The sequence below is a fragment of the Curcuma longa genome, chromosome 1 (assembly GCF_044706935.1).
Source record: "Curcuma longa cultivar G26 ecotype Majalengka, Jawa Barat chromosome 1, ITB_CL_G26_1.1, whole genome shotgun sequence".
Taxonomy (NCBI): domain Eukaryota; kingdom Viridiplantae; phylum Streptophyta; class Magnoliopsida; order Zingiberales; family Zingiberaceae; genus Curcuma; species Curcuma longa.
The window spans coordinates 15,234,147-15,255,540 of record NC_133861.1 but is presented as its reverse complement, the minus strand read 5'-3'; the positions used below and the strand labels follow the sequence as shown (position 1 = coordinate 15,255,540).

General features: G+C 35.5%; 3 protein-coding genes across 5 annotated transcripts; all 3 read right to left on the bottom strand.

The window, feature by feature from the left end:
• Nucleotides 1-143: 143 nt before the first annotated feature.
• LOC141830812 (protein PGR-like) lies at nt 144-5,537 on the bottom strand. Its single transcript, XM_074718247.1, has 5 exons — nt 5,322-5,537; nt 5,140-5,253; nt 2,320-2,542; nt 981-1,232; nt 144-540 (listed from the first exon to the last, which is right to left on the bottom strand). The coding sequence occupies exons 1-5, from the start codon at nt 5,465-5,467 to the stop codon at nt 409-411; spliced, it is 867 nt and encodes a 288-aa protein (XP_074574348.1). The 5' UTR covers nt 5,468-5,537; the 3' UTR covers nt 144-408.
• A 1,385-nt stretch (nt 5,538-6,922) lies between these two features.
• LOC141830821 (uncharacterized) lies at nt 6,923-9,572 on the bottom strand. Of its 2 annotated transcripts, none has more exons than XM_074718258.1 (3): nt 9,508-9,572; nt 7,922-8,558; nt 6,923-7,173 (listed from the first exon to the last, which is right to left on the bottom strand). In XM_074718258.1, the coding sequence occupies exons 2-3, from the start codon at nt 8,464-8,466 to the stop codon at nt 7,104-7,106; spliced, it is 615 nt and encodes a 204-aa protein (XP_074574359.1). In that variant the 5' UTR covers nt 8,467-8,558; nt 9,508-9,572; the 3' UTR covers nt 6,923-7,103. The 2 variants fall into 2 exon arrangements, with proteins under 2 accessions (XP_074574359.1, XP_074574368.1); XM_074718267.1 differs by having other exon boundaries at nt 7,922-8,479; nt 9,508-9,571.
• Nucleotides 9,573-10,633: 1,061 nt separating this feature from the next.
• Nucleotides 10,634-20,675, bottom strand: LOC141842961 (uncharacterized). Of its 2 annotated transcripts, XM_074730965.1 has the most exons (17): nt 20,247-20,673; nt 18,842-18,957; nt 18,497-18,757; nt 18,312-18,409; nt 17,060-17,216; nt 16,862-16,972; nt 15,094-16,263; nt 14,867-15,019; nt 14,699-14,798; nt 14,534-14,628; nt 14,268-14,444; nt 12,877-12,933; nt 12,736-12,807; nt 11,569-11,667; nt 11,363-11,494; nt 11,093-11,266; nt 10,634-11,003 (listed from the first exon to the last, which is right to left on the bottom strand). In XM_074730965.1, the coding sequence occupies exons 1-17, from the start codon at nt 20,266-20,268 to the stop codon at nt 10,839-10,841; spliced, it is 3,159 nt and encodes a 1,052-aa protein (XP_074587066.1). In that variant the 5' UTR covers nt 20,269-20,673; the 3' UTR covers nt 10,634-10,838. The 2 variants fall into 2 exon arrangements, with proteins under 2 accessions (XP_074587066.1, XP_074587074.1); XM_074730973.1 differs by lacking the exons at nt 10,634-11,003; nt 11,093-11,266 and having other exon boundaries at nt 11,369-11,504; nt 20,247-20,675.
• Between the last annotated feature and the right edge of the window lie 719 nt (nt 20,676-21,394).

The window sequence follows — 21,394 nt, the reverse complement described above, 5'->3', positions numbered from 1 at the left end:
ACAAATTATAAAGGATAAAGTATAATATTTTAAATTATATAATAAGTATGTAAGCTAAAATAATACCATAAAAGAATATTACCTATGTTGAAATACGCTTTAGGACCACATTCAGTACCGCATCAAGGTTCCATAAAACTTCATTCTGGAAAATAACATTTATTTGGCGATTGACAGAAGAAAAATGCAACAAAGAAGCTATGAAAGGTACATTTGAGGCAGAGGATGTTTGAAGGACACAAGAGATCGCACATTTGCCAACAAAGTGGCAAAAGGAGTTTTCAGCTAATGAAATGTGTAAATCCAGAATTAGCAGGCGAGGCTGGATCAAAAGTTGCTTATGGTTACATGAGTCACAAATTTGGGATGTATACTGATGTGGGAAAAGCATCAAGGCCTCCAGCTAAATCAGAAAATGTACAAACACACTGCGGAAGTAAGGAAAGAGGTCAGCAACACTGATACGGCATTTACAGCATTGTTGTCCAACAAGCTCATTCCTGATATCTTGATCACGGTCGGTGCTCTATTACTCACCACCTTGCATGACGAAAAGGAAGAGTCTCATATATGTGGGGGAAAAAATTGAATAAAAAAATGGTTAACCGTCGAGTAAAAATTTTTTAGTAGATGAATTTGCCAGAAAATCTTCATATTTAATCTACCTAATAGAGCTTCTAATTTTGATATCTAGAATAATTTACAGAAAAAGCAAAAGGGAACTACAAAAGTTTAAGTCGTTTCACTTTTAGCAGGCTTTTAGCAAAAGGGACCTGCCAAAAAACAAAAAAATACTTGTGTGCGCCGTTGGATGTGAAAGAAAAAAGTGTCACTGACTCACTGGTAGGCACTTGTTGAAGTAGTAGATTTACCCTGGTTGAACCAGGTTTTTAACTTGATTCTACTAGAACATCATAGGTCCCTATGGTGCTGGCCTGTTTCGAATTTGAAAACACTAGTGTTGGTAGAGATGTGCGTACCTTTTTCCTTACAGTGCAGTAGCCACTAAACTGAAGAGTTGCACCTAACAATGAATCGATCAGGCTACCACCCAACCCTGCAATAGTAGCAATTGGAATTAGTAACAACTGCTTCCAGACTGCATCCGTAGAGCAGTCGGCTGCTGCAAGTGACCCAGTGATGACAGAAGTAAGCCCAATAACTAAACCAGCTGCTGCGGCTGCTAGAAGTCCCTCTACGCTGACAGCACCATTTGTACCTTTTCGAACCGTCTGACAATTTTAAAAGAAAATGGTGGTCAAAGTTTTAAGAGCATACGATCAAAGAACACCACTTTATGAAAGATGTATAATTATCAAGGGACAATGGGCTACATGCTGGGTAGAGCAAGCCAGAATCACTCTAGTGTCATTTCTTGCCAGTATCTGATAATACAAAATGAGTCTCTGGTGGATATAATACAAAATGACTTTAAGTAGACAGATTCTTATAACTTTAGAGTATAAAGTTAAACATTAGTTAAACGTTCTGAAGAAACTTATTTATTTGACAAACTGGTCGGTGGATGTCAATGCTTGTATTGTGGCTTGTCATATCCATGTCATTTTTCTGCAATTCATGTTATGAGTCTAATACTACCAGTCCTATTAATAGGAAACGAAAACTGCTTCCACAATCAACTAACTAAATCTACACCCTCAGTTGGATAGGAAGGTTTGAAGAATCGTTTCAAAAGTTAAATTAATTTGCTACCAATCATCAAGGAACAAGTTAAAATCACCAAAAAGATATACTAGTTCACGTTTCTAGATTCACAAGGCATGAATATGAGAGCTAGGGGTGGCAGATTCCACCTTTTGCTGAAGAAAGCTAGGAAAAAAAATAATCCCATACTGAAACAGTTAGCTCAAGTTATCCTTGCCATAAAAGTTTGTTGATCAAGTCAATTCAGGCCTACATGTGGGTCTCCTATTGCTTCATGTTGACATTTTTGAAAAAATGGCAGTCTATGACAAAGAAATTGATCTTATTGTCGAGAAAGAACATAAATGATTCTAGTTTAATTTGATGAATGTAATATTTTGCAAAAACAAACTCCACAGAAAAAGATAACTATCCATTAAAAAAATCCAGACCTAGTAAAACTTTTGCAAGAAAAAAAAAAACTAAATCAAGCCAAATAGATTAAACCTGGATGGATACAAGAAAATATGACTTAAAAAGCATGAATACTTCCTTTTAACTGCAGTTTAGTTCAGACTACACTACAACTAACAAAGTAATAGTCAGTTAAAACACTCTATTCAGTATTCATCACATTCCGAGCAAACTTTAATACATTATCAAACTAGCATCTACCTTGAATGTAGTGATTAGTCTTGGTTGGGCATTGCTAAGTAATCCAATTTCAGATGACCAAGTGTCTCCATTGCAGCAGGCATAATGTCCAATAATGCCACCAATAAGACCAGTGAAAAGCTTTGACCTTTTTGTGTCCAAGCATGTATCTTGTCCCCCAATCACAGTTACAAATACAACTACTAAAATAGTTGCCAGTCCACTATTAGCCAATACTTGTATCCTGTTAAAATTGTGACCTTTATCACCCAGCCATATGGAGCAGGAAATAATCTTTCACTCAAACAAGACACATTATGATAAGTGAGTTGGAATTTTTTTTCTTCCAATTTTTAATTTCACTATGCAAGCTCATTAATTGTATGAACTAGGTAAGTTTGACAGAACCATTCTGATATTAGGAATTTGTTGCAACATGTATCATTCATCAATGAGTACAAATTTATCACACATATTATCATACTTGAGAATAATAATTGACATACAAAGAAGAATTTTGCAGCGCAATTAATAATTAAGCTGGTATATTATAATATAAGATATGAAACACAAGTGTGATTATTGTAAACAAGACTCCACAGTTGTCAAGCATATTCCATAGAATTGAGAAAACAAAAAGAGACTTGAATAATTGGCTTGATCACAAGGCTGTTGACTAATTTAGTTCAAAATTAAGGAAAATTCTAAGTCCAGCATTAGCAGAGTTACAGATGTTTTGGACTATTGGTACCAGATAAAGTAAATTGCATATAACTTAGATAAAGCCTTCCTGCAAATACATCACAATGCAAATTCAAGCTCCTCAATTCCATCATGGTCAAAATATATTACAAATTACCGATTAATGATTACCGATTAATGAAAACCAACCTTAATTCAATATTCTATAGACCCTACAGAGCAAGGCCATGGTTTGATGCATGACACCCATACCATTTTTTAGGTTGAGCTAAAAGTTGGTATCAATTATCTGTTTATTTTAATACTTAATTTGGAAGCACCAGTTTTGAAAGGAAAATGGCAAAAAAATGAATGTAGGACCAATTTTATTTATCCTTATACTCAAGTTGGAAGTGGCATACACAGACTTTCAATCTATTGCCCTGGAGCACCTGCTCATCTATCTACAAAGTTCTGAGCATTGGATTCTTCCAACACTTGTTGAGCACATCAATGTGCTTTTCTAAAGGGATGTAGTATTGTTGACTGTTTCATTTGTGATGATGAAGTAGTAAATCAATGCAAGAACAAAGAAGAAGAGATGATTATGATCAAAATGAATTATGAAAAAACTTTTGGCAAGGTAAAGTGGGGAACCCTTCCACAAGTCCTTTTCTGCAGAGTTTCTCTAGGCTCTAGATATCTTGGATCATGTAGATTTTCTCTTCAGCTAATGGTGCAATAGTGGTAAATAATCAATAGGAAATGGTTTAGGTGTGTGAAATGGGTAAGTAAGCTGACTTCGTTTCACCTTATTTGTTCATTTTGCTGATGCACTTCACAGGATCTCGACTAGAGGATAACAGGTTGGGTCAAGTGTTGCACGTGAGTGCCAGTTTTCAGTTTCCAAATCCAATTCACAAATGCCACACTTCTTTTCTTGAGGGAAATAGTAGGAGATATTCGTAATCTTCAAGTTGTTCTCTCAGCATTCTCCATATTTAGTTGCCCACACATCAATGTTGACAAATCCTCATTTTCCTACTAGGGAGGAAACCAAACTTGAGAAATCACTTGCAGAACTCTTTGCTACTCCCATATGTTTCAGTCCTATTATCTCAGGTTTTAGTTAGTGGGTAGCAAACTGAACAAGAACTAATAGTACCAAGTGATTGGCAAGGTGGCTAGTAGACTTGAACCATGGCAGAAAGCTTTCCCATCATTCAGAGGATGTCACACTTTAGAGAACATTGTTCTCACATCAATACTCTGTACCAGTGGACAGTATAGCTCTCCCTACTCCAGTTAAGCATAAGTTAGACCAGCTTAGAAGATACTTCTGTGGCTTGCTCTGATGTCTCTTATACAGTGCCTTGCTTCCTAGGGGAGCAAGTATGCATGCCAACACAATATGTAGGACTTGACTTGCTAAATTTGAGACTACACTACTTATATTTTCTCTGCACATAATGATGGTCTCTCTTAACCTTATGCATTTCTTGGCGTCTATCATAAATCATATTTGCCTTCACCAATAAGCTGGACCCAGGCGAAGCTCAATTGTTTTGTCATATACTAGGAAATGAATTTTTCAAATCATGGATTTTTGGACCCTCAGTCTCAAGCAATCAACCAAGAAGATCAGTGTTGTTTCCTTCTGCATGGTCTTGGCTGATGGTGCATAGCAAGCTAACTATGAAGCAAGCAAGGAAATGCTCGATTCAATTTGTATATTATGCATAAGAGTGCAAATTTCTCAAAATAAAAATAAAACGATAAATACACTGATTTTTTTCAAAGTGACCTAGCTAGGACCAGTTAGGGACATCCACTCTCATGCTTCTGTTTTACTGGAGAGAATGCATGGCTTTATGAGGTAGAACCACTGCCAAAGGGTTACTTATGGGTATTAAACATTCGTGTTCTTGTTGACTCGGAAGACTAAAAAGAGATTTGAGGCAGACAAATTAGCGTTCTTTTATGGTCAAATTCGTAAAACGTCTAATTGGGCAACATAAAAGCTGGAGATTCTTGACCGAAGAAATGTAATTATTTAGTTCTACCGCCATCTGAACAACTACTCCTAACACTTGTAAATTAATCACATTAGATGACCGAGTACGAAAGGGGGAGAAACAGAAACAGAAACAGAAACATAACCAATTTCGCTGTCCTCCTTCCTTGAATTCCTCATCTATCTTGCGCTTCTTTTCCTCGCCCATCTTGGTGAGCTTCGAGGACGTGAAGAAGAAGACGAGCAAGAGCGCGCCGAATCTGGAAACTAAACGCTTACACTTCAAAGAAACTAAAATCAGTTCGCAAGAAACGGGGGAGGTCCGAACCTGTATCCGGCCGCGATGTGGATGGCCATCACCAAGAACCCAGTTATTGCCCCAGACAGATCGAGCGACCTGTGGCGAAAAGATCTTGTCGCGATCGCCAGTGCGAGGGCCACTGCCACCGCGGTGCGGACAGGAAATCCCTCCATGATCTCGCGGTCGTCCTTCTCCTCGGAAAGACGAGAGGGATAGCGATCGATGGACGAAAATATATAGCCGGCGGTGGAAGAGAAAGGAGGCAGTGGATTTGACTCGACCGGAGCAACACCAATTATATTATTATATTATATTATACCAATATATTATACTATATTAAGAAATATAGTATTAATATTAACACGCGAAATCTTTAACCGGAAGGAGCAAATTATAAACGGCACTCGCCTAAAACAATGCTTTTATTTTAGTCTTTTTTTTAATAAAAAATAGTAGTACGATGAGAAAAAAAAATCAAAATTATTTAATGGATTATACTCTTGAGTTGAGATTTGACTGGCCCGTTAAGAGCCATGTTGGATCGGGCACATCTTTTCCCCGTTCAAATCACGCCGCTCTAAATGATCCAATTTGTGACTGTCAAGTTGGGATGGCAACGGGTTCGGGGATTGGCGGAGAAGCCTTCTCCATCCCCGTCTCCGAAACCCAAACTCATATACCATCCCCGTCCCCATCCCCATCCCCGTCGGGTATTATAATTTAAATATCATCCCCGTCCCCGTCGAATTTCGGGTATCCAGCGGGTTTCGGAGATCCCCACAGATTTCGGAAGTGATTTTCCCCGCAGATATTTCCATAGATATCCCCATACCCATACACATCCCCATCCCCGTCATGACATAATTAAAAAGTATATTTTAAAATTTATTACTTTTTTATTAATTAAAAAAATATTATTTATTTTAGAAATAATGAAATTATAGAATTCAAACAAGTAATTATCAATATGACTTATTTTTTCATTTGATATAAGGATATAATCAAATTAATGAAACTCAATGAATGAAATTATCAAAGTCGAGTTCGGGGATGGGGACGGGAAATTTTTGGAATACCATCCCCGACCCATCCCCGTTTTCCAAGATTCGGGGATTCCCATCCCCATCCCCATCCCCGCTTTCTCGGATTCGGGGATTCCCCGATCAAAATGAGATCGGGGAATGGATTTCCCATCGGGTCCGGGTCTAATTGCCATCCCTACTGACTGTCAAGGCCTGGTTAATAAATGAATTGCCTAAACAACAGTTAGATTAATAAATAATTTTACTTAATCTCTTATTTTAAATAACTTTTATGTGATTCGTATTTATTAATTTATAAATATATCCCTTTGTATACAACTTAAACTTCGCCTCCAAAAGCATGTTCCCAACACGCTGAGAAAAATGATCCAGGAGCACTAGTTTTGTCAGAGTAACAGAAGAAATTCATGCTTGCAAAAGGAATTGGGATTGACTAAAACTAGAAAAAATGAAATGATTCCACAGATATACTATATTGTTTTCGCATCCAAATATCATCCTTGTCTTAACCACAAACCTCATAAACGATTAAAATAAAAGGCAATTTAGAAAAGGAGACGTATCTAACATAATGTTGAGAATGGAAACGCTGAATTTAGGTTTCATAGATTGCCAAAGTTCAATAAAACTATAAAGAAAGAATAAGGCAATGGAAACATGGGCACAACAAATAGAAGAAACAAAAGTCTGACCAACGCTTGAATGTACAGTCGATTGGCAAATTCCTTGAACGGATAGAGTGCTACCCACATCTCTAGATGTAAATTTACTGAATCACGCAATCACATCTTCTGAAATTTTCTTGATTGAATTCCTCGTCTGATAGACCATAATCGCTGTAATATTTGAAAGGCGAGATACATATTAGGATAAGCACAAGAATTAGATCTAGACAAATCAGAGTGATAAATGAGCCAAGGGTTTGATGAGAAGGAGAAAAATGATATTGAATGTAGTATTTAGGTGAAACAATAAAATAAGGGCACATCTGGAGTAAAACATCATAAGCAAGTATGATGTCCTTCAGTACTAACTTATCGATTGATGGCATTTTTCCCAACAGAGAAGCCTAATTCCTCGTTGATTCATAAATGTAAGTGTGAGAGGTGAAAGAGACAAAAATATTCTTATATGATTAGAACAGACTTGAATGGCCTTGTTAGTATTAACAAACAATAAGGGCCAGCATAGGTCTTATTCGTGAAATAAAATTTACATACAGACTTGTAATCACAACATTTGTAATACAATCATTAAAAAGATCAATTGCTATCTCCAATTAGAATAATGAAACATATTTTACAAAAAAAGAAATCAGGGCAATGTGGTTTTTCTAGGACATAGTATGTGGTCACCTCAAATCAAACTTGAAACATTCTTCGCACACTAGATTTTGTGGTCCCCAACAACAATATCACAACCAACTGATAAAATTAACTTAAGAATGAGGATGTGTGATCGTGTAAGCTAAAACAAAGAAGCAAGGACTAACAACTCGTATGTTAAAAACATAAACTATTCCATTTATGTTTAACCATATTAATCATTGTGCATTTTAATTGGTTATATTAAGGCAAGATATACCTGAGTTCAAATTCTCTGATCTCAGCAAGCTCTTTGCCACATTTATCTGTCCATTGAACTTTTCTCCCCAGTGTGGAACATGATGTCTCATTTTCCACTTGTTCTGAAAGTTCATTGACATTGACTACTTCACAAGTTGCAGAACAATCTCTGGAAGGTTTCTTCAGATTATTCTTCAGGCAAGGCTTCTTGTCACTCTTATTAAGAGCATCCGTAGTTGATGTCTTACTCGTGTCAGAAGAGGCTGTTTCTGTATGAGTCTCAGACTGGTTAACTAGACTGACGGCACTAGGAGAATGCCTATCAAGTTGCACATGAGCACATCCAAAGCAATTGAAGCGAGCACAACCCCGAGAATTTTGAGTTTTCCTGGCTGTTGACTGAGGTTCAAGCTCAAATTCCTGCTCCACTAACTGGTAACGATTCCAAGGTGAGACTTTCATGGGCTCTTCATTTCTTCGTCCAAAAAGCAAAAGGGCAAGACCGTTTGTATACCCTGACGCCGAAGAAGAAAAGAATCCTCCTCCTTCTACAGCCAAAAGCATTTTAACAGTTTCCCTGGGTAAATTAGATGGGGTAACTCAACTCTTCCCTTCAAAATTACAATAATTCTTCCTTTTGTCCATCATTAAACTTCCTACAAGCAGTAACAAAAGGGGGGGGGGGGGGGGGGGGGGGGGGGGGGGGGGGGGATCAGAACATAGTATAAAATAGTTCAGTAGCACCTATCTTATAAAAAGAAACAACTTAGGCTTGTTAATCGGTTTTTATGGCCAAACATTGCTAATTGTTCTTTTATTCTATCAATTGGAAAAGAAGCTTCAATTCAATTGATGCATGGAAAAAAAGGGAAAAAGCAAAACAAGCATGACCAGTGATATGCCATAGCACTTAGCAGTGTTTTGCACGCTATGATATACAGCCACACAAATATTCCTCTGCCATAAGAACAAGGGGCGAAAAATGGAAAACTTTGATCTAAGTTTGAGTTAAAGTACTAACTAAAATGACAAAGAGATATAATAAAGAGAAGATTCTTTGATGAAAACTATGACATGGTTAATAGGGCACATCTCAACATGCTAAGAGACAAGAAAATATCTTACTCGCATATAAATATAGCAACGAGTTTTTTCAACCACTAAAGCCACTGCCATTTGCTTGCTATAATTCTAGTAGAAAATGGAAGCTTCTTACTCTGAAATGAAAAACTACACTACATTGATTGGATCTATATGTAATCGAGTTTCCGTCAACCACCACCACCCAGTAAAACAGGAAGAAAATAATATGAACGCCACAAATATCTCTTCACACCAGAATACTAACACTCAAATGAAGCTAGAGATCCACGGAGCTATAAATCTTCTCAAAGTTGGTAAGAAGAGGGCTGGGGAAGCTAACCTACGAATGGTCGATTCTGGCATCCTAAAGCCTTTCGTTTTTACCATATCTTTCTACGCTATGAAGAAAAAGTTAGGGTTTACACATCCGCTTCCAGGTCTATAAAACGCAATAAAATCGCAAAAAAAGACAGCTTTATTTCACAAAAAGCAAGGATCGCAGTGAATCTGAGGGCGTCAAACCTCGTATGACGCAGCAGCGAGGGGAGATTCAATGGCAACACCGCAACAGAGATCTGTTCTTCTCCTCCTCTACCGCAGTGATAACAGATCAGCAATGCCAAAAACGTAATAAAGTAAACGGTGAGTGGAGTGGGACGCCGCCGATTTACACGTGTGATCACCAAGAATATCTCACGTCCGTCGGATCATCCCAAACGCGTAATACGTCGATTGACGACCGCTCGATGGAGACAGGCCTGGCGTGCTTGTCCTCGCGTCGTAGAATTCTCCCACCAAAGTTCAAAACGCACACTTACCCTATGAGGGCAACCCGCCGACTTTACCGGGAGGATATCTCAGGTGGGTCCCGCATGATCTCTCGCGTACTTTTCACTCCTCGATTATTGTTAAAATTAATGGGCAATAATTGCGGGTACCTTAACTTTTAGTAGAAATGAAAATAGTCTCGTTTTTTACTTTTTAAAAAACTAACACAACTGACTCCTTCAAAGTAATGACGATTATTAAGTTTGATCCGCCAAATTGAAAAGAATTTTTTTTTATATTGAATAAATAAAATATAAATAATTATTTTTTAAAAGTATTTGATTCATGTAAGGGAATGTACGTAGAAATAAAATAACTAACTATTTTTACGGTTACAATAGATAAAAATAAAATGAATAATATTTTCTTACTTTATGCATAGAATACTCTAATATTTAAGGAATAAATTTAAAAATATAATAATAAATACTTTCCTAAAAAATATTTTAATAAAGTAATTTATAATCGATACGGCAGATTTAATTAAAACAATTGGCTCAACGTACGTGTAAGTCTCTTTGCCAGTCTAAGATAAAGTGTATATAATTTCGTAGACGTTTTTATAAGCAGTGTTACCATGTTATAATATTTGTTTTATGCAACATAAATACCTTCATAGTCCAATTTAATATAAGATTTTATGACTAAACAACTAAAAGAATAAAATCAAAATGGACACGAGTTTTGGAAACAATACAATTATGTGCTGACAAAAATACAGCTTCCAACGAAGCAGAAAGGACTCCCAACTTAATTACAACGCAATACTTAACACAATCATTGTTCATATGAAATCCCAACAAAAGAAGCACAATTTTCATCATAAATTATGTGGATAAATTAAGGAACAAAAATATCATAACAATTTTCTACAGATCGTCATGTAAACACAACTGTACAGGCATGAAAGGGAAATTAGTAATGACAAATTAATTAATTTGCAACATCTGGAACTCTAGAGTCTCAAGTCTTTTGAAGCAATGATCCGATAAATGGAAGCAAAACCGCATGATTATGCAACACAATCAGTCTCTGAACATAGCGGACTTTCCTGGTTTGGCAGAAGTGTCAAAACTAGGTACAGTCAGAAGGTTTCCGCTGTCAGACATGTAGAAGTAATTGTAGTTAATTCTTGTCACCAAGTCTGCCAGATGAGGGAAATGCCCAACATTAAGCTTAAAGGAGAGGATCTGCATGCAAGCATATTTTAAAATAAAATCTTTTCAATCGGTTGTCCAAAAAACTCCATTATCTACAAAATCAAAACGAGAAGTACTACCCTCAGAAGAAATGCAACACAATCATCAAATTGTTTCTCGATCCGATCCACTTCCGTTTCACATCTTGTTTTGATTGCAGAAGCGGCTCCACCGCTGCTTAGTGTTTGCTGTACCGTGTGAAAGTCAAGTGCCAGTCCGAGAATGGTCTTAACTCGACTTGCTATCAGCGCCCACTGCGGTTGCATGAGAAGATGAAAGGATAGTGATTGATGCTGTCGGATTGATTTTAATCACTAAAATAAAAAGTGAGCATAGGCAGAAGTTAATACAAGCTTATCTGAAGCAACAAAGCATTGACGTTGAATAGACAACAGGTAAGCATCATGAACTTCTATAACTTCATCAAGGGAACCAGCAGATGCCATTCCAACGCAAAGTTCAGACCATGCAGTGTGCAAAACCTGCATCAATCTGGTCAATTTCAAAGATGATTTACCTCTAAAAGTGGTTCCAAGAAGAATGAATTGTTATTTACCTGATCCATGACATACTGATGAAACGCATTGACAAAATGGAGGAGCTTCTGCTCTACTAACAAATGATGCTTGTAATTGCTTGTAGTGGCTCCCCTGCCCTGCCAAATGAAAATTTTATGCATGTCAAGAGTGATGTATCATGAACCTTCAGTATTAAATGCATGAAAGTTCTAAATTGATGGTTACAGGTGGACAGAAAATAAAATACATAAATATATGGTGTTGAGTTTGAGATAAATCTCAATCTCTTCATGGATCTTTGCATACATGTAAAAGTTAGCGCGAAGTCAAACAATTCACAGAAAATAAAGTATTCAAAGAAATTTAAAATCTGGAGGTGCCAGAAGAGGATCAGAATGATAAAACTTGTTCAAATCTCTAGATGAAATGCTACATCAGTAAAACATTTATGGGCGTCCACATGATAAAATTAAAAGAATTTTTCCTACTTTCCAATGCTAATTCTTTAACACATTGACAATTCTTTAAACTTATTCAAAGACATCTCACCATCCAATCCAGTGTGAACTAAATTTACACTTGGTAGGAATTGCTTTCTATCATCTCAAAATGCTAAGATTGAGAATAAAACTTCTGATAAACATGAACAGAAAGATTCTACTATCAACGTTGATGTTGTAGTGTACTTTGAGAACTAAAATTCAATGAGAAAACATAAAGTACTTTTGTCAGATACGTCATCTGCAATAATTGTGCAATAAGAAATGAAGTATGACATGAGACAGAAATGCACAGTGCAAAAAAAAAAATGAAAAAAGAAATTTAAGTGGAAGAACACAAGTTTCCAAGGAACTCAAGCGAAATGATTGGTATATTTGTCAACTCTGGAGTAACCTTTCGGTTTAAAGAATGGAAGTATTTGTAAGGCGGTCGTATATTTGTGAAGAAAAGGGAATACTGATAACATGTCACAGATTATCTAATTGCAGGTCCACTGCTTGAAGCAGCAATAAATTGAATCAAAAGAGCGAAAAGATAGGTGCATTCATGCAAACATTATGAATAGATCTTGTTTGCCACTCTGAGAGAGAAGTATAGTTTCCTAAAACATAAGTTACAAAAATTTCCATTGAATGAAGTAGAATATTAAGCAGCAAATATGAATTGTAATTGCTTGGCAAGAGAAAGGAATGATTAATTTGCACCTTCCACATCCATTTTCGAGTTCTATCAAGAACATACTTTGCACGTTTGACCTTTAGTAAGAAACCCATAACCTGAACAGAGCACAAAACAATCAAAATACTGCAGTGTTATGGAAGAAACATTTTCAAACCAGAAAGCACCTGATTATATCTCTTAAGCGCCTCCATATTAACAATCAAGTCTAGTGGCCAAGACACCTATCAAGACAAAGAGGCACAAAATTTCTTTACAAAGCAAAATGCAGTTTATAAGAATATACATATAGGCAGATTTTCATAGGGGCTCCCAGGGTTTCAACTATTCCCATTAGTTATTGACCAAAGAACACACCTTCTCACACCACCACCTTTTTCTTCTCCAGATATCCTTAGTAAGAAATATTGACCCCATTGGTCTCCATCAAACATTTTTATTTAAAAAATCATTTGATGGAGCAAATCAACTCTAAATCAAAATATAAAACCCAGATATGTGTTCCTCAAAGCATCAGAATTCAAATATGACCTTAGTTTTTGATGTGTTCCTAAAAGTGGCAGAAATTCAAAAATGATATTAGTTTTTGGTTCCAAACCGTTTTGATCTATTGAGCCATTTTGACCAAATCTGCTCTAAATCATAAAAATAAAACCATACATATGTTCAGAGGACTGTAAGTTCAAATATGATCTTATTTTTAGATTTCAAGCAGTGGAAAACTATATTTTTAAAAAATAATAAAAAAATTGCCTCTTTTTTTTTTTACAAATAAAGGTACTGTTAAGCCGCTTCTGTTCAAACTGTTTAATGAACTAAACCATTTCAGAATTAAAAATTAAGGCTGGATTTCAAGACACGTTGTAATTTAGAGTTATAGAGTACATGAAATTTACATTTTTTTTCTACATTAAAGCTATTTTTTTATCTTAATTTTTTTGCGAGATGAATCTTTACCATTTAGAACAAATAAGGGTACTATTGGATTTATGATATTGAGATCTCCATCAAACTGATTTGGTCAAAACTAATGGACAAGATCATTTAAAAATCAAAGATTAAGGTCAGATTTGAATTCCTTACACTTTTGCTCACACTTCTAAGAAGACATCTTATTTTGTGATTTGGAGCTGTAAAGCACCACAAAAATTACATTCTCTATAATAAGTTGCATTTTTGCATTTGTATCTTTTTAGAACCAAATCTTTATCATTTTTGACAAATCTATCTGAACATAATTTTTTTAGTTAAAATGGGTTGTTTAGATCAAAATGGTTTAATGGACCAAAACATTAAAAATAAAAAATTATTGCTAGATTTGAATTCCTCACACTCCCAAGAACACATATCTAGAGGGCATAGCTGCTGTTATTTTGTGATTCATAGTACATTTGATCAATTAAAAAATTAAGTTAATATTACTTGATAGGGGTATTTCAAGATGGGGGAAAATGGATGTGAGAGAGGTGCACTCTTTGGACAGAAAGAAAGTGTGAGTCGCCCTGTGAAAAGAATAAAAGTCCAAGGGCATCCTTTGGAAAAAGAGTCATACACATACCTTGTAACTGAAATTGAGCATATCTAGTGCATTAATGCCAAAACATTGATTCTGTGCCATTCGTGGATTTGAGAGATTTTCCCTTTCAGTTTCTTCATAATCAGAATTTGTCAGAGACACAACCAAAGAGTCTGGTGTGCTAAGAAGAGCACCATCAGATGAATTTCTAATTGATTCCTACATTTTTCACAATACAACAATTATATCAAACAGGTGCCTAGGTGAAAGCAAAACCAAGTGTGACAAATCTTTGAATAAATTCATACCTGCAATATGGCATTCAACTCAAAGTCATCATCACAGATGTCTCCCTTATCCAACTTGCTAAAAGTGACTACAAGGAAATGCTGCAGCAAATCACCTGGAACACAGGATCATCAGGCAAGTCGAGAGTGTACATTTACAATAACCAAGGCAACCCAGAATCTTACCTGAGCCTAATAAATATATAGCATGAAGAACACCAAGCTCATTCATTAATGTCCAATCATTCATTAGCTTTGACAACATTTGTTTACCAACATGAACTACCTAGAATGTAATAACGACAAATGTTAGAAACAAACAAGTTAATCTGAAATAGCAGCCAACCAACCTACCTGCTTCATGATATAAGCAGCAAGGCATTCTTGGATGATAACCGCAGGATGAAGTGTGTATTTGGTTTTATTAACTTGAATCCATCTGAGAATTTTTGATGCAAGAGTACTATTACTTTGAAAAGGCAGAAGATCCGATACATCAGAATTTTCCTGCTTTTTTATATAATTTCAATAAAAAGTTCAATCAAACGAATCTGATAAATACATGAATCATTTGATTGTACCTGGAAAAAAGGAAGAAGAGTAGGAAATGCATATAAACTTTCCAAACTCCTTTGATCATCTTGCTTGTGTATGTGTTCTCGTCCATCAAATTGAAGACCAAGTGCATAGTCAGTTCTATCAAGTCTAGGGAGTCTTAATGGATCACTATCCAACCTTGCACCAAGGTCCCTATCACCAAAGATGTCCTCACGTAAATTTTCATCATTAATTGGTGGAAGATAGAAATCTTTTGAAATGTTAAGTTCATCCCAGGAGGGCATGTTCTTTCTCAGAATGTCCCTACTAACAGTTATCACTGGATTTCCAGGGCACAAAGAATAAAATATACTCTTTCCTAATGAACTAGCAGCTTCAAGATCTTGCAAGTGGTTTCTGTGAAGTTTTGTAGCCTTTTCTGATCCTTCTGGATCAAAAGGGGATGCTGAAAATCTTATTTTGCATTCACTGTAATCCTCTCTATCACAGTCCCCGAGTATCCTCCTAAATACAACATCAGCTAAAAACTTTTTCCATACTTTCTCACAGGCAAATTTGGTGCCTAGACCCTCTTCGTTTCTTCGTTCTAAATTACATCCCAATATCAGAGTCTTGTATTCTCGAGCAATATCGGCAGACCATAAACACTTGTAAGCATGATCACCATCAACTAGCAAGCCAACCAACGAGACTAGGAAGACCTCTGGCAAAGTCAGAAATCCCATAACCCGTGCATGGTTACTTTCACAACATAACATGCATTCCTCAAGATTGCTGCATTCGTTTTGATGCTCACAAATTTGAGAGCCCAACTCAAACCCCTTTGGTAGCATAGGCTTGTATGGTTCAGACTTTTTGTTGTTGTCTAATGAAACAATGTGGTCGCCTTGAACGTGTCTCACCAATTGCAAAGATTTTCCAGCAGATACAATGGACTTAGCTATGTCCTTCAGAAATATAGGACAGACTATGTTATCAATATCAGCTTGGTCTCTCCCTTGTGAAGTAAATCCTAGAACATGCTCTTGCTCACTCATTTTGTTTCTCATTTTTGTAATTGACTCGTACTGGGTTAAAATCTCTGGGACATTGTCAGATTTTACTTTCCTCCATCTTCCCCGTCTAAGAAGATAGCTCATCTCCCAAAAGGCAGGTTGGTCAATGCCAACTTCATTATTTGCATAAAAATACATCTGCCATTAAGTTCAAATTCAGATAACAGAAGAAAGAGGAAATCAATTAGAAATCTGCACTGTATAAATCTTTTCAGTCAGGTTTGTCGTGTTGACCACAAAAGTGTGCACAAAATATGGCATGTAGTCAAAGTACACTTGATTCTCCATAGAGAATCTCAAATTATCTCACTTGATTCACCTTTCTCCAGATCAACATGTAGGATATACAAAATAGCAATATTGTTTATGTTAGATGAAATATTAGCAGATAAGCCTTTATACATCAATGTTTTTGCAAGTAGGTGCTCAACAATAACTAAATAGGGAGACATTGACTCGAGCTCATGAAGATCATGCACAATTCAACAGTGAATAAAGACATTGCACTGAATCACTGATGTATACAAATACTGATATAGTGAGATGCTGAACCATACTCATTAAGATCATGCATGGTTCAAGGGTGATTAAAGACACTATACCAATATTATTCAGTGAGAATTGAACCGTGCTCAAGGATGTAAAGCTTGCTTTTCTTAAAGCCAACTAAAATAGTAGTCAAAATAATGGCACATTTGGCCAAAAATGCAAAATTTTAGTCGAAACAACTAAATACCTCTTCAAAAGCATCATCAAGAATTCCATCATATAGCCATGAGTCAAGCCCCTCTAGATATGGCAACAAGCTTTCAGTGAAGAAGAAAAGCAGCATAAGATAAGCCTCCTCCTGTTATTTTAGCAGAATTTCTCAAAATTAATTGCAAAGATTAAGGGGCAAGGAGTAGCAAAAACTGAACATTTATTATTCTGCAACCTTGCCACCTTCAACAAGACAGAATTCATTTAACTTTTTGAAAAGATAATCGAGAATATGAACTGCCAATTCACTTGCAGATGGTGATGTCTGACAATATGCTCTGGGGATTGCTCCATAAACAATTTGATGAAGGAGCTCTGCTCCTGCACGGATACTGTAGATTGGTGGTTCAACTGAGATGAGAATAAAATGCTAAGAGGACAAAATTATTACCCCCAAAAGTTTCATAGTTATAGAGATGTTTATTATGAAATTATTGCATGAACTAATCGCTGGAATAAAGTACTTAGAGGACAAAATTATTACCCCTACAAGTTTCATAATTATAGAGATGTTTATCAAATTAGTCTGTGGACTAATTGTTGATAGTGTTAGTGTCTTAGTGAAGTGGATGAACCCAAAATTCAATTAATCTAAAGAGCTTTATGTTCATGCCGGGCTAACAATAAAGTTCATGAATACAAATACACTGAAGAAAATATTGCTTAATGAAAAAGAAATTATTACCCCCAAAAGTTTCATAGTTATAGAGATGTTTATTATGAAACTACTCATTGGAATAAAGTACTTAGAGGACAAAATTATTACCCCAACAAGTCTCATAATTATAGAGATGTTTATCAAATTAGTCTGTGGACTAATTGTTGATAGTATTAGTGTCTTAGTGAAGTGGATGAATCCAAAATTCAATTAATGTGAAGAGCTTTATGTTCATGCCAGGCTAACAATAAAGTTCATGAATACAAATACACTGAAGAAAATATTGCTTAATGAAAAAAAATATGATACTTTAAAAATAGTATATTGCCGCATACATGTTCTGCTTAAAAAGTACCACTTTACTATGGTACTTGTTAATGGAACACAGTAGTTGCACAGTAGTATACCATATGTATAATTGATTTTTCTTCAAAAAAATTGTATTCACAAAGAATATAAAGGACATCAATGAAGAATTAAGATTAGGACCAATATAATCAGAATAATTTCAAGCTAGACAAAATTTGAAGCATTAATGGTCCTTATCAAAAGAAACTTATTAAGTTTATAGATAATTTTGCAATTTCAGAGGATATTATCACACTGAGAGTGATTGAAAAACACCTGCAAGAATTTGCCTCCAGTCAAAATGTTAAACTAACTACCATACTATAATAATAGAATGTTCACTTGAAAAAAATATAAAATGCAAGCAAGATATTGACATGTGTGGAAAACTTAATTTATGTGTTAAAGACAACAAATTGACCTTGACAAAGAATCAGTCAATCCAAGGAGAGTAACTTTAGCTCCTGAATCTGAACCAACAAAGTTGACTTCCTCCTTCAAAACAACATCTCGCAACCTCTTTTCCATTTAAGTAATTGCATATTAGACTTGAGTAAAAAATGAAAATTAGTAAAGACTGCTAAAAAGGATTAAAAAACTGTAAACCTTAAGCCATGAAGAAGCAGAATTGGCAAAAGCTTTGAGGGTAGGGACTCTGAAATGTGTAGATTGCAAATTTTGAACATGTATCTCAACTTGCTTCAAGCATGTGCCAGCAAACAAAAACTGGCTCAGAGTATTATACAGACTTGTATATGACAGATGTGTCAGATATATCCCATTTTTCAGGCAATATTCTTGTTTATGTTCATCCCAGTGAAAGGAAGAACTTGAGAACCCCTGGAGCATTTGTAGGATGCCTTGAACCTGGTAATACAGAGGATTCCAACACTAATGAGAGAATTATTTTTGAAGAAGCATACCAAAGAAGATGAGAAGATTAAAGGTTACCAGTTCCCTCTCATCTTTTTTGAAGGTAAGAACTGGTTCTGCATGAGGAAGGCCATTTGAAATGCTAGAGTGAAGCTTACTGATGAAACTATTACTAGTTCCAGACTGTGCTACATCTAAAAAAGAAAGAATAGAAATGACAAATAGTGTATAGATATATCTCAGTACCATCTTATGTGCAGGGCACATACAAGAAATCAATGAGAGATATAGCCAGAATTATCTTCAATATTCAGCCCAAGATAGACAGCACTTAGAAGCTAAGCCACCAAATTTTGGATATGAATTAATCCCATACGACAATATCAGAGCATTCTGGGCCTTCCCACAGGTACTTCTAGAACAGGTTATTTGGTGTTTGACATAATTTATGTGATAGTTGAAAAAGAAAAAAAAAATGACAGTATGGATGGAGTAGCACATGATCAGGATCACTCATCAATGTATCATAGAAAGTGAAACATGACTGTTGCAAGCATCATGGAGCAATTTTACTAAGTGGAGTTGAACAGAAAATAAGAGTAGAGAACAAAGAAGGGAGTACAATATCCATTTTGAATTGGCTACATAATTTATATAGCAAAGTCCTTGCATTAAAAGATATGGTAGATCGACTAACAATGTGCAGAAGGTTTTTATGAAAAAGTTATCAAAAATAACATGTTTATATAATGGATTACACTTTTCACGATATAACAAGCCAAACAAAGATCATCGACAATAACAAGCTGAGTCTCAACTATTTGGGTTGGTTAAATTGATCTAATTACTCATTCAATTCTATATTATGCCATATCACTAGTTATAAGTTGATGAAAACTTTTACCATTAGTTATCTTATGTAGAATTTTCTATTTCCTTGGAGCTTTAAAACACTTTCAGTTGTGTAGAAGTTTCTTAGTTAGCTATTTTGATCTCTTACACCTTCGAGTTTAATTAATAAAATTTAACTAGCAAATTTAAAATTATCTTTCAACATCAATGATCAATTTCAAGTTCTTATTTGGGATACCATGCCCATCCAGTTCCATTGTTCCTTTATCTTGTTTTTCTTGTTAGAAATAATAATATACGTGAGAAGAATTTGCAAATAAAAACATTGTAATTCAGCATGACGTGCAATCAATTTCTTATTTGTATAATACAAAATAATGATTCTCAAGAATATAGTGTTGGAGCCTTATATGTCCCTCGAAAAAAGTACAAAGAATTTATACATTTTCCATCAAGCACAGCAAAGAAGAAACAAGTTCCTCCTATTTGTTCTGCGAAGAAATATATTTTCAGCTAATTAAAGAAACAAAAGGACCCAGAATCACAAGCAACTGGCAAACATCAGCAACTCTAATCTAAGACATGCAACGTTAAAAAATAAACATAACCAAAACTGGCAATAAAACAATACCATGCAAGATGAGATTAGACATGCTCCAAATATGCCACAAGCTGACACTGTATATTCAACAGCGAGCATCCAATGAGTTTACGTCAGAGTTCTCTACTCTGACACCAGCGAGGTGCTGCCGGAGAAGGATGTCGGCGGCAGCTACAATAGCACATATAGTCCGCGGCAGCGACCGCAACCCTTGTGGCCCGCAAGGAAGCCCCAGCCGCCGGCGCGCTATTGGACAGACGGCGGCCAGCAGCGACTCGCAGAGAAGAGGCACCGTGAGAGGGAGGCGAAGGAGCGCTCACGGCTGGGGCTAAGAGTCGACGCAACAGGTGAAGGCTGCACACGCCCACCGGTTTCTCGTGCGACGAACTTCGCGAATCGCGATCGCCGAGAAGAAAGCCGGGGGAGTGAAAACCCTAACCAATCCGATTCAAAATGAAATCGAAACAGATCCACCTCTTGCAGAAGAGTAAACAATTTCACACACACTTCATAATTTCTCCTCATAAATCATTTAATTTAATAAATTATTCAAATTAAAAGAATTCTTGCAAAACTAAATATTAAATTTATTTAGGAATATTTAATTCGACAAGTAATCAGTCATTTTAATCCTTAATTCAAATTTTATGTCGAGAATGCATGGTTTAGGAGTATTTAATAACTGACCATATAAATTATTTTCGAAAAAATATATATTTTAAATGTTGAATGATATTTTTTTTAAGTTCTAAAAATTACACATATTATTGTAATTATTAATATCCTAATGGTTCAGTTAGTAAATTAGTGACTCAGTTTATTTTTCCATTCGATTCTAATAAATATGTAGAGCATTTAAGTTTATCTTTTATTTTTCATCAATCATCAAAATAAATAATTAATATTTTAAAATTATCTTTCCACAAACAAATAATCAATAGTACATCTAAAACTTAAATCATAGATATTTAAAATTATGAAAACGTTTTGACATTGCACCACCGTAGTTCATAATTTATGATCTATGATATTATAATTTAATCATCTTAGACCTTAAAATAATAGAAAAAATGGAATGATTGTGGTAGAAAATTAATTAAAATTGGTCTCCATCGAATCGAATGCAAGCTCATCATAATATGTTAGGTTGACATTTGAAAGCATTTTTTTGTTTAATA

What these genes read in the sequence shown, in the direction of transcription:
- LOC141830812 (XM_074718247.1), bottom strand. Translation starts at nt 5,467, where the DNA reads ATGGAGGGATTTCCTGTCCGCACCGCGGTGGCAGTGGCCCTCGCACTG. An exon ending in GAAGGAGGACAGCGAAATTG is followed by an intron (nt 2,543 to 5,139) that starts GTTATGTTTCTG and finishes CAATTTTAACAG; the next exon opens with GATACAAGTATTGGCTAATA. An exon ending in GACTAATCACTACATTCAAG is followed by an intron (nt 1,233 to 2,319) that starts GTAGATGCTAGT and finishes TAAAATTGTCAG; the next exon opens with ACGGTTCGAAAAGGTACAAA.
- LOC141830821 (XM_074718258.1), bottom strand. Translation starts at nt 8,466, where the DNA reads ATGCTTTTGGCTGTAGAAGGAGGAGGATTCTTTTCTTCTTCGGCGTCA. An exon ending in ATCAGAGAATTTGAACTCAG is followed by an intron (nt 7,174 to 7,921) that starts GTATATCTTGCC and finishes CAAATATTACAG; the next exon opens with CGATTATGGTCTATCAGACG.
- LOC141842961 (XM_074730965.1), bottom strand. Translation starts at nt 20,268, where the DNA reads ATGTCTAATCTCATCTTGCATG. An exon ending in CTGCTTATATCATGAAGCAG is followed by an intron (nt 14,799 to 14,866) that starts GTAGGTTGGTTG and finishes ATTACATTCTAG; the next exon opens with GTAGTTCATGTTGGTAAACA. An exon ending in TATATATTTATTAGGCTCAG is followed by an intron (nt 14,629 to 14,698) that starts GTAAGATTCTGG and finishes CCTGTGTTCCAG; the next exon opens with GTGATTTGCTGCAGCATTTC.